Source organism: Scleropages formosus, chromosome 4 (genome assembly GCF_900964775.1).
Source record: "Scleropages formosus chromosome 4, fSclFor1.1, whole genome shotgun sequence".
NCBI lineage: Eukaryota > Metazoa > Chordata > Actinopteri > Osteoglossiformes > Osteoglossidae > Scleropages > Scleropages formosus.
In genome coordinates, this window is record NC_041809.1 from 9,611,328 (window position 1) to 9,629,920 (window position 18,593).

An 18,593-nucleotide genomic window follows, 5' to 3' on the forward strand; every position below is an offset into this window, starting at 1 on the left:
GAACCTGAAGGTCCTACTTTACTCTACACAAAGATGGGATGACTCAGCGACAACCTTAGAAGCAGAAAAAGAAATTCACTTTCCAAATGCTTATGGGCTACACCAAAGTGTATTCTTTGGTATCTTGGAATGCCTTGAGTGGAGTATAAGTTTATTAAAAATTCATTATCAATCTGTAATAAATCAGTTCATTTATATTTCAGTTCCCTCGATACATTTTTCGTCTTCTGTAAGACACCCCGTGTGCTAAAACATTCAGTAAATATAACAGCTCTATGGAGTACTTGGAATGAAGGTCTTGCTTTCATCGTGTGGAAAAAGTTGCATGTGTATTTACTGGAGAATGGACAGTTATTAGCAATAAAAAACTTCAACAATGTAAAACGCCTAAGAAGTCCTCCTTGTTATCATATCATTTTGTGACTGTCCAGTTTATTACAGTTTTTGTGATTTCTTCCAGTGTAAAGCAGACTTTGTGTATCTCTTTGCGTTGCCTACGGAAATGCATAAGCACATTAATTAAATTCTTCGTCATCAGTTATTATTTAATGCCATTCCGGTGCCTTATATAATAACTTTGTCAAAAAATAAAGTATGAAAGTAACTTTAAACTTTTTTAAATCATTATTTTAAAGTTATTTTTATGGAAATAATAACCACATTACGCAGTCATCATGAATTCACATCATGTCTATCCCTGTTGTCGCATAAAGCTGTGGACAGTCAGCAGGCAGTGTTATTACACAGTAGTGGAAATGGTTTTATACTTATATTTTAGCAAAATTCTGCTGTATGAAGCAATGCCTTATGCACTACTGCTTTTTTTTCCCCAAATTCAGTACTTTTAGACATATTGTGAGGTCGAGAGCAGCGTCCACCCTAGAACAAACAAAACCAACAGAACCTCAGGCTTCTGGTGAACAGATGGGATGAATTCTCTGTATTACTGAGAGTGCGAGCTGTCTGGTGATGGGTGCCGCTGGGCTCTGGAATCACTTGTTCTAATTTCGTAAGTACTACTTCAGAATAATTGATTTCACGCCATTCAATTCGTATGCAATTGACACCAAATAAAACATTGTGTTTGTGTGTGTATGGAGGGCAATAAATCAGATCCCCCATTATAACAGTGGTACTAATTTTGTAATTGGGTAGCAGTATGTGTCCAAATGCCGCTCTACAAAAAAGCACAAGACCAACATCCCACATTCTGGTACAATAATGTTTTGCAAAAATGTTTGTGATGGAGACATTGTGCTTTAATCTGGCTTAGTTCATTTTCAGTACAGAGATCTGCAGGATATCTTTCATTTGGATGGTTGAAATAAAATATCTGGCAGCACATGAATTGAGGCGTGACAGAGAGATGTGCAGGAACAACAGGAAAGAAAGGTTTCTTTCAGATTTTGAGAAAGAACCTCTTCCTGTACAGCAGGTAAGAAATGAGAATCCATAAGACTGTGCCCAGCAAGGTTTTAAAGAGGAGCTCTGCATGATTGGGTCTGGCCATCTCCCAACTGAACGGAAAGTAGTACCCCAGGATGGTGTGGCCCACATACACCAGGATGGAGTTCATTCCTGCAGATGATATACTCACATCACTGCCTGTGCTTTGGAAAGATGTAGGTCAAAGAGTAGAACAATGGGACAGGTATGGATGAGTGAACACAAATAGCCCAAGTTTCAGAAATATTCATGCTCTTTTACTTGAAATGCTCGTATATTATTTGACTATATAAGACTGAATCACACAGAACATAGTGCAGAAAAAATAAACTTGAAATATTGTAATTATTTTAAAGGGTTAATTTGCTGAAAGCATTGTTGTAAAATAATCACCATTCACTTAAGTTTGGGCTGATGTCCTAAATTCAAACCCAAAACAGCAGATATAAAAAGACTCGGCTGCATCTCTTGTTCTTAAGTCAATTGTACATGTGGGCTTTGGGTCTGTTGCAGTTTCTACATCTATCCGTTAAGATTCCTGTAAATATCCTGCCGCTACATGGGGCCACTACCAGTCACTTCTGAACCACATTGGAGAAGCGTTCCCATTTTGTATTAAGAGAGAACATAAAAATAGTGGGCCCGCAACCCTACGAGCAGATGGCGATGTCTTCCTCTGCGTGGGGATGGGTGCCATATAGTCCACATCTGCTCCAGTGATCACAGCACCTCCTCTCATGATGGAAATGGATTGTTTTTGTTTTCTGACTGGTTTGGAACAGTGAGGAGCTTTTCCAAACAAAAGAACTCCAGCTGTGCCAGCTGTACATCTAACAGGGTGGCCCAAGTGTGTGGGTAATGAGAGATGCATCACTGGTGGCTACAGGTGACGCTGGCAGTGCGTTGACACAAAGTCTGCATGTGTGCATGAACATGCCAAAGAGTACTACTCAAACTCTAGATAAAATCACAGCCTTCATGTGATAAGCTTCACTTTGACCTTACCTGGGTATATGAACGGCTGTCCCCCCCACCAACCCTTGACATCAATGACGAAGTACAGGCATCCAAGCAGAAGGAAAGCGAAACAGCCCGTGCAACTAATAAAAGACAAAGACCTGGGAGGAGAGAGAGAGAGAAAAAAAAACAACAGATGCTAGTTTTTGAAAACAGATGTTCATCTTTAACATATGATGAGATGTTTCCTTGAGTACATTGCTTAAGTTGCTCAATAAAACCTTAATAGAAGAGGACATTAACTTAGTGTTGAGTGTAAGACTGCAAGGCTGTTTAAAAGCCTCTGCTAAGATACATCCATAAGGTTCACACAAATAACGTCTGCAAATTATCCTCACAGCACAGAGGGGTTTCTAAAAAGCAAATGAGGACACCGGTGTTCTCTTAAACACAAAGAAAATTTGGAACAGCAACCAATGTACCAACATATCAGTGAATGCAGAAAAATATCACATGTAATTGAATTACAACAAAAACTTTCAGAGAACTTATTTATATTTCGGAAAAATCTGAATAATCGGTTAATAACAGTACTGTGGAAAAGTTTTAGCCACTCGGTTGGGGGAAATAAGCTGTAAAGTGAGAATGCTTCCAAAAATAATGCTCTTAATTAATAAACTTCCTACAAAGCTTAGTAATCATCTATTGGCATCAATCGCTTGTCCCGAGGCGCGTCTCGGTGGGCTTGGCCAGGTCCCACTTTCTGGCGGGTCTGGGGGTCGAGTCCTGCTTGGGGTGCCTTGTGATGGACTGGCATCCTGTCCTGGGTGTGTCCACTCCCCCTTTCAGCCTTGTGCCCTTGTGTTGCCGGATTAGACTCCAGTTCTCTGTGACCCCGCTTAGGACAAAAGGTCTCAGACAGTGTGTGTGTGTGTGTGTGTGTGTGCGCGTGCACTTTCTTTCTTTAATGACATACAAAACCCTTACTGTAATACTGTAACTTTTTGCAAAAGGAATGCTTGGAAATCTAAAATATGCTCTTTCTCAATGACACTAATGCAGAAGACATTAAATAACCATCTAAAACAAATATTTTCATGAAACATCTAAGTGCAGTACTATATAACAAGTTAAATGCAGAACATGTGGATGTCATAAAAATCTGTTGTGTGGTGCGTTGCACTGTGTAGCAACCTGGTGGGTGCACAATGTTATAGTTATTTGTTCAGTTATGGCTGACTTCAGTTTTCAAAGCAAGTGCTACGGTGTGTGGCGCCCTGAAAAAAACAATATTCATGTACAGTGCTGCCGTATGTGCACCCTGGTGTCCCTTAGTTTGACAGTGCAGGTGCAAAAATAAGTGAACCCCAAGTTGCAATGGTCAAGCCAAGTAAGTGGAATCAGGTATGTAAATCATAATCATTTACTCATATTATAAGTTTATTTTTAGATTTAAAATGGAAATTTCATAAGTTTATTTTAATATTTTATGCATGAATAATGATAATCCCAGTAGGGTTCACAGAGTTTGAAGCAGCACTGTATATGTTACAAGACAAAGAGGAACCCTGGTGTAACATGGCTGTGAAATCAAGCAAACCAAGGCTATAACAGGTTATGAAAGACTGATGAAAATCCATGCTGGTGAAATATGTACAATATGTTCATATCTAATGACAGAAACATTTCATTGACTAATTCTTCATGTGCAACAGTTACATCTGTGTCTTCCTGCCGGAGAGGAGACCTTTTCCATATAATCTCACCCTGGAGAATGTTGGCTGGTTATTTACTTCCTAAAATCAGGACACGGATTCATTTTAAAGCGCTTAATAATGTGCCTGTGATGAACTGCCCATAAAACAGTAGTAGGTGATGGGTGAGGGAATAAATCAGTGCATGTTGGCATATCAAGCTTGTGTATTACTAAAGTGTTGGAGCACAGATGATGATGATTTAACCGTTCAGTCGAGGCCGACTTCCGGTCACTTTATGGATCATCATTCTCCATGCTTTATGATTTTTCACCATGTCTTTCAATTTTTTCAAAGGCATGTTCATGTCAGCCTTAATGATGTCTAGCCAGCATGTTCTTGGACGTCCTCTTCTTCTCATCCCACTGATTATGCCAAGCATTAATGTTGTTTCCAAGGAATTAGCTCGCATGATATGACCAAAGTATAGGAGCCGCTGCCTGGTGATTTTGCCCTCCAGCGATATCTTTGTTTTGACTTGCTCTAGGATCGTCTTGTTTGTGACCTTGGATGTCCATGGCATGCACAGCATTCGCCTCAACATCATAATTCAAAACCGTCGATTTTCCTTCTGTGAGCCTTCATGAGTGTCCAGCTTTCACATGCGTACGTGAAGATCGGGAAAACGATTGCATTGGTTATTCAGGTCTTTGTTACGATGCTAATAGCTTTGTACTTCCAAATTTTTCCAAGTTGGAGCACAGAAGCAATAAGCAAACAGCTCTGGAAGAGCAGGTATGGCAGCGGTGAAGGAAAGGACTTGAAACGAGAAGAGTGCACACCCTGCTCCCTGCTACTGCTCTAATATCGTGGATTTTACTTGCCATGAATAAAAACAAAATAAAATCACCGTCTTGTGTAAAAGGGTCAAATTCTGTAAGTCACTTTGGGCAAAAGTGTCCACCAGGCAAGGAGTGAATAATGAAATACATACCTTGAGATGTAAACTGTCCGGTTATTTAAATAAAAACATTTTTTCAAAGATGCATTTAAAGATGTATTACTTATATCAGTCCAGCGTACAAATAACAAGGCAAATTTAGTTTAGTCACTTAGTGTGATGCTAGTAGTGGTTTATGTTAAACTTTCATGGGAACAGCAGAAGTTCTTTTATTAATATTTGACCATGTAGCCTTCCATTTGTGGTACCCAAAATACATGCTCTCATTGAAGCAAATCATACAAATTCATTGAAAAAAAACCATCCTTTGCTGTGATTGTTGAAAATAATAATTCAAGCAGCAGAAGTCGAATCAGCCGAGCAGTCAAATAACGCTTTGCTCTGGAAATTCAACTGTAACTTGTTCTGACTGAATTTGATATTCAAGTAAATGCATTTCCTGAAGGCCTTATGTTAACCTGCGGGCGCGGGAGGTCTTCCTCCATCACAATATCGAGAGAAAAACAAATCTGGCCCTTTTCCTGGCAGGATGGCAGAAGAATCTTGTATGAGAATCTATCGCCTCTCACCTTCAGCAGTCCGACAGCCTTGGTGATTATTTACTGTAGTATTTGTCATTAGAGGTAAGTAAACGCATGTTTTAGTAGGCAGTGATTTGTGCTTTTTGGAACTCATCCTTTCTTTTGTAGGAAAGTGGCTGAATTTAGCGGGTCAGGAAGCACTTACCAAAGGTTTTTATTGACAGGTATAAATCCTTTGTCTCTCGTGCACTTAGTAAGGATGGCTGCTAAGATTCCCTGAGGGTTGAAATGAAACAGATTTCAAGTCAATGTGGGGGCAATAAAGCGAAAGATATTGGACTGCTAATACAACAGGCAACAGATTCAGAAGAGGTAAGCAAACTAGATGAGTGTCTGATGCTTGAAGTACTCAAAGACGCTCTAAATGGCGCTCTCAGAATGGCTTACCTTAGAAGTTTTTTTCTTTGCATTAAGGGTCAGTGTCATGTAAATGGACAGGGATAAGAGATTACAGTTGTGCTTTTCACAGTAATATTATTTCTTGCAGCGAAACATAGCACAAGTGTAATTGGGAAGGGCACAAAATTAGTGTATGAGGTCGTTAATTAAAAACACAACAGAAAAGTTCTAAGCTTAGATGAGATATTTGGAGTTTTCGTATTATTATTATTATTATTTTTATTATCAATCGTTATATAATTCTAATATAATAATAATGATAACAACAACAATAGTAATAATAATAATCTCCGTTTACTAAATATCTATTATAAAAGACTATCTCTTTCTGCCTATTTCTACATGTATCTCACATGAACAGTTCAAAACATAATCATAGTGAAGAAATTCACTGATTTGTATGGCTTTTTTGGTTGATGTTTTAACATGAATAAGGGATGCTCTGGTGGACTGGCAACCCACTAAGGGCGAAACTCATTACCCTTCTCTTCTTTGTGTTGCCTCTAAACGGCTGCCATTGAAGTTGATGTGTAGTCACTGAAAATGGACGGATACATGCTGAGGACTTGCAACGTCTTTAAAATGTCAACTTTGGATAGATGCAAACTGCATGTTATAGCATTTCGGAGAGGACTATTTATTAACAGAATATCCATTATTTGCATTTGCGACCAAATCAATGGGCTTGAAAATAGCATGACTGAGGCTGGACTGAGTCTCCAGGCTATCCTCTAGGATGCTGGACATGGCTGCTATGTGGGGCAATCATTCAATTTCAATCTCACACTCTGGGCTCCTGATCATTGAGGTTTAATTAACTCGGTGTCCCGTTATCACCGTCTGCAGCCACTGCAGCATCAGGAGACAAGGACAGAATTCGTCCTCACGGCTTAGTGCTTCAGACAAAAACAGTACAATCCATCTGTCCTACATCTGTGTTCGCAGACTCTTCTAAATCTTTTAAATAATTAACTTCGACACCTTTCCAAGTGTGTTTCTTTAAGGATTTATACATCAAACACTCATAACATTAATGTCTTTATTCAGAGCTAAAACCATTTCCAAGCTACAGATTGTGGGCTGCATTTAGGGACACTGCCATGATCATGAGTTGTCCACCCCCTGGAACCCTTGCCCATGTTGTCAACAGATGCATCTTTACTTGTATTACAATTAAACTATGCATTTAATGCATGAAACAATCCCATTCATGGTGTAGCTCCCCAAACTTGCGCCCTGTAATTCCCGGATAGACTCTGGACCTCCACAGCCCTGACTAGGACAAGTGGTTAATGAAAATGGATCAATAAATGACTAAACATCATTCAAATATTCACAACTACAAATGTTGCCAAATTTGCAAGCCAGCAGGGTTCACTTAGCTGCATTTGTGAAGTTTATTTATTTAAACGTCTTCCTACTCTGTTCAGTTTTTTGTCAGACTAATGTGAATGTGCTGCAGTGATGCAAATCGATGGCTTGTCTCATTTAGACCACATTGCATGTTTTGATTCGTACTCATGAAAAAATGAAGTTCTGCAATAAAACTGGTCCTGTGGTTGCAATCATCTGCTTATATCATGGACTTTATGGCTGTATCCTCCAGTGTACATCTAAACTTCGTTACTTAGAAAAAAACAGTTTAACCACAGTTCTGTGCTGCATAATCCGACCCAGCTTCTTCCAGGTCCACCCTCAGAAGTGGTCCTAGCTACTCCCTTGTTTAGGACATGGCATTAATAGAGGAAAAAATATTTAGAACTATTTAAATTATTAGGACAATTAACAATCTACAATAATACGCATACAGTACTTTGTTAACAAAATTACTAGATTACAGCAGAGCAATACTGATTTTTTTTTTGGACAAATACGTATATCACATACACCAGACACAGCTTTGCCATTTCTGTTCTTTAAAGCATGCCTGTCAAAACTGAAAAAAACTGCTATTTTGTCATTTGTCAAAGGGACTGGTTATTACTCACTGTGTCTGTATGACAATGGCAAAATATTATACTTACAGTAGGATTCTGTCTTAGCTGTTTACCCACATGTCAGCATTTAAAAAACTGCTGTGACATCATACTAATTATTCAGTGTTTCTTAAATGTTTTAAATAACCAAAATTGAAACTTTTGACATCTGGTAATAACGTAGCAGTTCTAAATACCGTTGTAGTGACTGATGCATAAATTGCACTGTATAAAGGTGTCATACTAACTTTAAGAAGCACGGTAAATGCATATGAAATTACATCACTTATTAACTTATAAAATGGCCCTGAATTGAAAGGTCTTATCTCAGCTGGGCACAGTAAAAGTTGGTAAATATGAATAAAGGGGGCAGAATACTTTACAGTAATGTATTGCTGTCGTTTTTCTAAAACTGTTTTTTACCTTCCTTTATCGCCAATTGCCTCAAGGTAGAATGTAATAGATCTAATTTATTTCAACACCACACGCCACCCTCTGCAGCGGAATATTCAGCACGACTCAATGCACAGGGATATAATGGACAGATTTGCCACAGGGACAGAAAACATTACATTCAACATCCAAGAAATGTTGAAATGACTGGTACGAAGACACTGCAAATTATACCAAACCAAATATAACACCATTTATATTATAAAAGTCAAACATCTTTGACACATGGAACATCTGCAGCTTTCTTGGATTAAACAAAAATTATTTTATAAATCAAAGTTAATATTTGTACCGAGCAGAGGTTATTGCATTAAATACATGAATACCTTTTCGATTTAAGAAAAAGGGCAGCACGGTGGCACAACGGGTAGTGCTGGTGCCAGAGCAACTCCCTGACTGTGGGTTTGAATTTGTGAGTTTCCTCCAGGTGCTCTGGTTTCCTCACACAATATATCGATATGCGTTTCAGGGTCACTGGTGACTTTTCGTACCCTGCAGTGTGTGTATGTGTGAGTGAATATGTGTGTGTGCCTGCCCTCTGTTGAAGTGTTGTCCCATACAGGCTGTACCCTGTCTTACACTCTATACTTGTGGGATAGGCTCTGAACTAACATGACCCTGAGTAGAACAAGCAGGTGGTGGCCTGAAAATAGATGAATAAATGGAAAAACATGAAAAAATAGTTCTGTATGTTCTTTTGAAAAGTATTAAATAAAAACAATTTATTCTGAAAATTCTTTTTCATAAAACTGATTTACTTACACAACAAGTCACTTTATTACTGGGCTGGTATTGAAAAATAAAAGTGGATGTAATGCCAGACTTACTGGATCATACATACAAAATCACACTTACTAGAATTATGATTATATATGGAAATGCACTGGTTGCAAACACTATAATGAGAAAAATACAACATCAAGTCACATGCAATTTCATTTGTGACCCAGTTGTTCAGAACAATTTGAATTTGAAACCAAGGCTTGATAAATGCTATTGTAATTTTGATGCCTTTGGGACTGGTGCCGCTGGCAGTGGGATCAGAGCAGTCCACTGTGGTAAGAGCTACTAAAAGCCACACTGATAGAAAGTGTCCTTCTGCGTCCAGCCACTAATTGAAATGCCACGGTCACAACCGACCAGGGAACCTGGCCTTTCTGTCCGTGCTGCAATCTTCTGTCTTTCGGTAAATAAGAACGACAGGTGGCACAAAGAAGTAATTAACCTTGGGTGAAGGCATGTACTGAGAGAATAATGGTACCTACTTGACAAATGACGCCAGAAAAGCTTCTGCAAGCTACAATAATGACTTTATAGAGGCACTGACATTTACTGTTATTAAGAGATCCTGTAGTGGTGCGTTAGACCATATCGAAACAGGTAACTGGAAAATTTTTCTTTAAATTATTCAAAGCTTGATTCCTTATGATTTCAACCAACTCTAGAAAGTAGCCAAACTCATTTTGAATTTTGTAAGTTATATATGCATATATTTACACTAAAACTGTGGAATTCCCTGCCATAAATGGAGTCCTTCCCTTCCCTTCCCTTCCTTCCCTTCCCTTCCCTTCCCATCCCATCCCGTCCTTTCCTTTCCTATCACGTCCCTTCCCTTCCCTTCCTTCCCTTCCCTTCCCTTCCCATCCCTTCCCATCCTTCCCTTCCCTTCCCTTCCCTTCATTTTAAATTATTAAGAAAAACTGCTTCACAGGCTATAGTGAAAATTTAGATAGAGAGACCACAAAACTGGGTATTAAATCAATTAATTTCCGGCTACAGGCACAAAGTACGTACATTTAGAAACTGAACATAATACTAAGAAGTTAACATGGATGTATAAAGCAAAAGTAAGAAATGAGGAATGCATTTCCAAGGTACTGCTTTGTTTCATGTCATCAAAGCTTCAGCACATTTGCTGTGTCTTGTGAAAAGGTGTCTGGCAATTGACCTTTTATCAATACCAACTTCTTTTGCCTTCAGCAAGATCAGCCCTCGAAAGAGATCTCCCAGCAGTGAGACTTGCACTGCCAGACTCTCTCGCTCTGTCACCAGTTGGCACGATTACACTCTGCATTCCAAACAAAGTATTAAGAGGTTAGAGTACAATAACAGCTAATGACTGCTATGGACCACTCTGTGCAGCAAAATCCCACTTAATGATTTTTTCATTTTATTTTTAACAATAGAAAAAGGCTGATATGACAAAGAACGTACAATGTGAGTCGCTTTCTGTTTTGTTTCATGAAAACAGCTAATTTGTAGCCTGAAGATGGTTTGGTCAAATGAACGTGTTTATCCTGCCACATCAAAGTGGCAGAGATCATGTTTCACCCAACGCAAGGTCTTATACAAAGAGACTGGGAAGCTTCCTCATCCCTTTAGAATTTCCACCCCACTTTAGCGCAAAACGCTGTTGGAACTCACTGGTTCAGGACACACAAACATTATTTCAGACATTTGAAACCCGACTAGCTTGTGCACTAAAGATGGTGCAGCAATATAAGTCTCATGGTGGATTGACCTCAGTGGCTTCTCTAATGCTACTCGATCTTTTCATAACATGAACATCGTTATTAAAATAAACCGCATGTTGGATGGCAAAAGACTTTAATGGACAACACAGTTCTCTACACAGTATACCTGGCAGTTATATAATCTCAAAGAGAGTCAAATCAAGTCCAATACCACAATGGAGTTAGTTTTTAACACAAAGGCATTAACTGAACTCTCTCAGAGTTAATTTATCTCTGTTTTCGACATTATGGTGTAATGATTCCAGCAGGCTGTGGTTTACCACATATAGCATATAACTATCTCTAACTTCTGTAACATTTTGGTTGTGTTAACATTTGTGTTTGATGGTGGGATGCAATTTTGAACTTTAACATCAAAATAGTGGTGTTTATAGATCTGCAACAATTTCACTAATAGTGAAAAAAAGACCCCAATCAAACTCTGCAAAGCAGGACCCGTTAAACCATATAAAAATTTAATTAATATTGCTATATATGGTGATCAGATGCAAAAAGCCTTGAAAGATCCATATACAGCCACTGGTAGGATAAGGTTAACATGCAAAACCAAACCTATCTATCCTCTTTTCATATACAGTATTTCATACTCACACAATAATTAATAAGAATTAATTAATAATTATGCTCTTCTATCTGTAAAAGGAAATTGTGAAGCACATTTGCATAATTCATTCAGTAGAAATATACAGTATTTTTGCCAATTAACCAATGATTACTATTATATAATATAGATACACAGCAAGTTCTGTTCAACCTACACCACATAAATGCAGTTGTATTACAGTGTTTTGCCAGTGGACTACATACAGCTGAAGCCTAATGTCAGTGGTTCAAAGAGAACCTGAGCCCTGCCTTTCCTGCCTCAAATAGCAGTGCTGATATTTCTCTGTTAGATCCAGATTTTGCAGCGAGCCTATGATTGCAGCTTGCCTTGCAGAGGTTAAATAAAGACACACAAGTTTAAAAGTTGCATCTAGACCTGTGGCCCAAAGTAGCAAATGCATATTTTTACTGTGAATGGAAAGTCTGACATTGATAATTTCCGCCTGAAGTTCAGGCCTCCTAAGGCTGTGCAAAGCACATATGGAAAAGTCACAAAGACGTCACCAGGAACTTTCTATCTGGTTCTCATTTATACACTTTCTCCGAATGGGGCTAATAGATGGAATGTCCTGCGGAGTTTCTGTGTCAGATGGTGCAATGGGACTCCACTGGCAAAATCAGCAGATCAGCAAAACAGGCAGAAGCCAGCAGCACAGTGGAGAGAGTGAAGGGTGCGCACACACAACCAAGTGGACGAAATGGACCATGTGTCCATTCCATCGACGGCTTGTTGCAGAAATTTCCACTGTTACTTGTTCAGCCATACAGCACCGCTGAAACATTTGGCTGCACTTCCAGGAAACTTTTTCCCAATAAGACCTCAAGTGAATAAACTTGATCAGGAAATCAGCAGATATGTCCTCTGCACCAATACACAATAGGTTGCTTTGCTTCTACCCTTAGTGCCCAGTTCATTCCATAAAAGTGTTGCTCAGGTTAAAGTATACTGAAACTTTTGGCTGGTACTAAACATTTTGGTCCATTTCATAATTGCCACTGCAGTGATTAAGAGATTCAGTGAAACTAGTGATTAAGACACTTATGAACATGTTTTTATAATATTGTAAAATAACATGGGCATCCCTCGATTTACAAAGGCTAATTATCCAAAATTTCAGTGTAAAGGCTCTTGAATTTTGATACCCAATTTTTCATTTACAGAACAAAAAATCTGTATAATGAAATTACCCGACGTGTGTCCAAAAAAACTGAATGTTGTGTGTTGCGTGAGTGAAGTGCAAGTGCACTAATGTATCAAAACTGGCCAATCTACATCCAGATCTCTCTGTCTGTTGGTGTGTAAGCGATGTAAGTGTTGCTTTAAGAGAGTTGCACATTATGGAAAGTATATGAAATTCTGCAGGTGTGCCTGTCTGCAATATTGGGATGTGTTATTTTATTTAATATAAATGAATGCGGAGACAGCAGATCAACAGTGCAATTGATGTTTTTTATGTGTAGGCAGACTTCAACAGTAGAGCATAGTTTTAGAAAGTTGTTCACAATAAACACAATATCCTCTGTGGATCACTGATTGGTTTCTTGGTCATCCTAATGAGAACCGATAATTAAAACAAAAAGTGGGAGATGCCCCAGAGCACTAACTGTGTAAATGGGTTTTATTTTGTGCCGAAATCATGGATTGATAATTATATTCGTGCTTTACAGTGCTGCAATGACATTTTGGAAAATTTGTTTGGGGTTTTTGGATGGGCTGTGAATGCATTATTATTTCTTCTTATTTTCAGTGGGGGCATGGTGGCGCAGTGGGTTTGGCCTGTATCTGCTCTCTGGTGGGTCTGGGGTTCGAGTCCCGCTTGGGGTGCTTTGTGGCGGACTGGCGTCCTGTCCTGGGTGTCCCCCCAGCCCTTTGCCCTGTATTGCTGGGTTAGGCTCTGGCTCCCCACGACCCCCAATAGGACAAGCGGTTTCAGATGGTGTGTGTGTGAACTTTCAATAGCCACACATTTTTCGGGAATGGATTAATTCTGTAAATTGAGGGCTGCCTGTATCTGTATTCTCACTGGTTCAGAAAGTTTCAGAGTGCGAGTAAATCTCTTTTTGGTATAACCTAAGCTCCACATCTTCCGTTCTGTTACGAGTACTACAGCACAGGAGAAGTTGCAGCTGCACGAACTACTAACATTAGCAGGACAGGGTAAAGGCACCAATTGCTGGAAGCCTCAGAATTAAAAAGACTCTCACCTCCACACCCAAGCTTCCTTTTGCTTTAGCAATACTATGTAGACATAGATGTTGCCAGGTGATGCTCCATGAGGGTTTAATTCTTGGCTTTTAGCACCGAACAAAAATTGGCAAAAGGTATTTAATCTAGTGCAAAGTGCTACACTTGACTCTCGGATGAACTTTATTTCTCTTATCCAGAAAGCAGAAAGTCATCCAGCAAGGCTGGAACACCTCATGGCTTTACAGTTCACCAGTTTATAATACTGCATGTGTGAATATTTTACATAAAAATTTATTACCCTGCTGTGAAGTGCAGCAGACCCTTTTCTGAAACAGAAATCTCCCACTTTGATTGCAGGTATAAATCCTTAACTGCAGTGTAACATAATACAGTGTTGTACAATCATTTTGGCAGAAAGATGGAGACATCCGAGAACAGCCCGCTATTCCAGTGAACTCCAGCAAGTTTCTGACAGGCAAAACATGAATCAGAAAATTCCCAACGCTTATCCAATGGACCGGGGGGCTAATTAAGATTGTGTCAGACTGCCAAGGGTGATCCAAGAACTAAATAAGATAGTCTGTCATTTCAAGTCATTTTAAGACAATTTCTAATGGATAACTCTATGGAAGAAATGTTTAAAAACCAGCATGAATTTACTTAAATAAGTCCACCGCATAACACATTCAATAAGCATTTAAAGCTTACCATTAAAAAAAACAATAGTGTGGAACACTGTCCCATTTTCAAGCCAGGTATCAAATTAAAAATACTGTTATGATATAAAACACACAAGTTGACTGTTTATTAAAAACGTTTTGCAAAGAAACAACCTGCTCACCAACAGGATGGCCCATATTAGGAATCTTTTCAGGATGCTGAAGTTCCTACTACGGAAATAAAGAATGATCTTCCCAGCCTGTGAACACAAAGTCGCCCATCAGAACCAAAATTTAAGGAACATCGCGATTATCTTTTGTGCAGTTGTTTCTATTATTATAATTAAGGTCTCTGCTACTGCTACTATTATTATATTGTTATGATTAATACGTTGTGGAAATTTAATATTTTTCTGTGTGGGCTGTTTAAGAATGTTCATTTATAATATACATAGAAATATGACCAAGTCTCTATGAATGGCCTAATTTGAAACAAGTGGTAATAAACACAAGTGAGTTCCTTGCAACAAGGAAAACTGTATCACAGGGATTCAGGTATAAAGTTCTTATACAAATTCAGCTATGGACTGATGTACATTACTTTATGTTTGCACCAAAACCCTCTCCATCTCCTCAGATGGTTTCATTATTAATATGAATTCTGAAGCATTCTGTTTCTGAGCAATAAACTTGAGTGTCAGCGCAGAGGATGGGGGTTGCAGTTTCGGCGACGCAGTCGTCAAATTTTCTCAGAGTCCTCTGTGCCAGATGTAAGGCTGCGAAGGCTGCGAGCCGTCGCATTTTCTGATTAATTTGGCGATGATTAATACAGCTCAGCCGGGGGACATTAACACCGGCGGGGCTCGGACAGAAAGGCGAGCACCTGGCGCGTTGTGCAAGACCCACTGATGGAAGAACTCTGCGCCCGATGGTTTTCTCCTCTCCCTACGGAGGGCAGAACAATGCCGCCTGTTCGCAGGGGCAAATCCCCCGCCCGACAGAAGTGTCATGCTAACGCGACATGAACACCATCAAAGAGGAAGCTGTTTGAGGTTCTCCCACAGAAGACGGATGGACCTGTCTTCACCTTCCAACTTTGTGTTGTTTCATTAACAGGGAGCAGCTGCTTCTGTGTCAAACGTGGAGCGTGAGTGTCTGTGCGTGCGTGTGTATTCCTGTTGTCCAGTCCCTTTGCCAAAAGGCCACGGCTTGATGGCCTTCCTTTAAGCAAGGATCAGTTTCACTCATCAAACTGGGATTAAATTCAAAAAAACCACTTTGCTAATTAATTTAAAAGAAAAACACATACCAATCTAAATTGGCCAATGAAATTAATCCAAAAGAAGACTTGGTGGTTTTAATAGTTGATTGTCCTATTATGTGCGTACGTTTTTAAGTTGTTTCTCATGTTGCTTTATGTAATTTAAATAGTCATTAAAACATGTATATCTGTATGTATCTATGTATGTTTCCTTATGCGACTCTACATGCGCATGCAAAAAAGTCTTACCTGCATTCCAGCGAATCCTATTACAATGCAATTAATAGTCCCGAGAACACCCTCTGGATCAAAACTTTGTGTGGTTTGATACATTTCCTGCACAAACACAAAAACAAAATAAACATTTCAGTTCACATCATGATCTCAAGGTGAGTTGCAGAGCAGCTGTCAGCTGGCTATCTTTCAAGCATAACATTACCAAAGCCAACAAGACTCCTCTCTTTGTTTTTTTTTTTTTTTTTTATATGATTTGTAGAACAGAACTGGATTACAACAATATAGAGACATAAACATAACATACTAATACTATAGGAAATTTTCCCGGTATATTATATAGTATAATATCATAACACATAATACATCATAACACAATTATCAGTGCATACTATCATATACAAAAGAGAACTGAAACCAAAAGGATAACAGGATAACATCTACAGAAAAAATGTAACAACCATTTAAAAAGGGTCTGTGAATACAGACTCCCTTCTTTGTAAATCCAAAAGCTCCAGGAAAAGGATGATGTCTTCTGTAACTCTGCCATGTCCCCAACTCATCTGGCTGAGCAAGACAAGCTCGGCGTTATTCAGTTTTTAATATCAAATTCACAGTCTGGTTTTCTCATACTCACGTAGTGGCATGTGTGTACTTTGGGAGTGTGTGCTCAAGAAAATACATTTCACACACAACCAGTGTGCGCTGTTGGATTATAGATTTGCACATCACCATCACGGAGATGATGCATGCTTTTCCCTAGAGCTTTTCATCATCTTTTCATTTCAGTACAAACAGAGAAGAACGGCGCTTCAGAGGTTTTCTATGCTCAGCTCATGCATGTACAGAATAGTATCTCTGCAAAGATATATCATGTATTATGTATATTAAAGAGTAAATAAAGTATTTTATGTATATTCAGGCAACTTGCAATGGCCTGGAGTACCATAACTCCATGTGGTTTTAGGGACTGGCTCCATGTAGAAGTATATTAGCAGATATTGGAAATAACTGGGGGGCGCGGTGCCGCAGCGGGTTTGGCCGGGGTCACGTGGTGGGTCTGGGGTTCAAGCCCTGCTTGGGGTGCCTTGTGCTGGACTGGCGTCCCGTTCGGGGTCTGTCCCCTCTCCCTCCAGCCTTGCACCTTCTGTTGCCGGGTTAGGCTCCAGCTTGCCGCAACCCCGCTTGGGATAAGCTGTGTGTGTGTGTGTGTGTGTGTGTGTGTGTGTGTGTGTGGATTTTAAAAAAATGTATCCTAAATGTTGAGTTCAGGGTTACACAGTGTTCATGAGAAATCCTGTATAAGTGTGACTTATATACCATCATTGCAGAAGTTTAGTGCTCCCACCATGAAATCATTTCCCTGCTGCATGGGTGTGTCCCGTCTGTGGTCCAACCCTTGCCTACACTTGTCCACCTATCCTATAAGGTCTGCCTTGACCGGTCAGTTGGTGTGTCAGTTAGGGACAGTTCATTTAAAACGGACCATTCTGTTCTGCTCAGGGCTGTGAGCCACCCTCTCAAGGAGGTCTGTGACCTTCTAATGTAGAACCCCAATGCCACCCACATTGAAGAATGATGAGCTTGGACTCAGCTGCTCTAAAACAAGTTCCCCCATAGAAGTGCATTGTGGTGAAAAGGGAATAATACAGCTAATGACATAGCAATTAAAGTGCCCCATCAGCTGACTGTAAATGGACAGCAGGCGGACGTAAACACTGACCTGCAGGGCGCTAGGGTCTTGAAATGGCAGAAAACCACTCTGCTTTAGACATATCCCCTAAAGAAACCATGCTGAAGAATAATGGGCTGGTCTAAAGGTTTCTGACCACCTAAGCCCTTGATGATCTCTCTGAATAAAGGAAATGCTCGACTGACCATGTTTAGCCATTAAAGAAACCAGCAAATGCTGATGGACTGTGGTCCTCCAGGACTAGAAGGAATGCTGGAGAAGGAACAGGTTGTGGGTTTGATTCCCAGCACACTGAGGATTTAGCAGAGATTTAAAACCAATTTAAAACCCATTTAAGCTTGAAAAAGTTTGCATCAAAACATGTTAAAGGCAATGTCATACTAGAAATGGTGCCTTTGTGAGAGCAATTACATACTGTATCGGTCACAGACAAGGCCAAGACATTTTCCAAGTTGCTTATGATTAAAACGAACATATTGTTAAAAAGCTTTGTCATCCTAGGCGTGAAAATGGAAAAAAAAAAAAAAACTAAAGAATGAAAAATAAGAAATTTAAATGGATTTTGATTAAATATGGAAAACGGATCTCGTTTCTTACCTTGAATGTGGGGTACTTGTAAATGTGCTGACCAAACAACCATCTGTCAATGTAACCTGCAGCTCCACCACTACAATTTGGATACATGCCGTTGTCACCGATACCACCGGCGCCCAAATAGCCACTGTTTGAAATAAACCAGCATCATGACATAACTATGAGTTTAAATACTGTTTTTCTTCACAATGTATTACTTAAAGTTTTTAATGTCACGTCTCAGCAATGTCTCAACCGTAACTGTCCACGTCATAAAATAACTTTTCAATTATTCCTAATTGATTCCATGCAGAGTACTTTTCAAAGGCCTTCAGACTTTTCCAAAGCATAACTGATTTATATTTTTACAACGCAGGCTTT

The 18,593-nt window shown here is 39.4% G+C and overlaps 1 protein-coding gene across 1 annotated transcript in view; it reads right to left on the reverse strand.

Moving 5' to 3' along the window:
• Nucleotides 1–1,399: 1,399 nt before the first annotated feature.
• LOC108932733 (heparan-alpha-glucosaminide N-acetyltransferase) overlaps nt 1,400–18,593 on the reverse strand; it is a 59,966-nt gene continuing 42,772 nt past the window's right edge. Inside the window, exons 13-18 of the mRNA XM_018749300.2 lie at nt 18,237–18,360; nt 15,962–16,048; nt 14,634–14,711; nt 5,785–5,855; nt 2,452–2,564; nt 1,400–1,578 (exon numbers count right to left, since the gene is read on the reverse strand). Of these exons, the coding sequence (XP_018604816.2) occupies nt 1,400–1,578; nt 2,452–2,564; nt 5,785–5,855; nt 14,634–14,711; nt 15,962–16,048; nt 18,237–18,360 (652 nt within the window). The remainder of the gene's footprint in view (nt 1,579–2,451; nt 2,565–5,784; nt 5,856–14,633; nt 14,712–15,961; nt 16,049–18,236; nt 18,361–18,593) is intronic.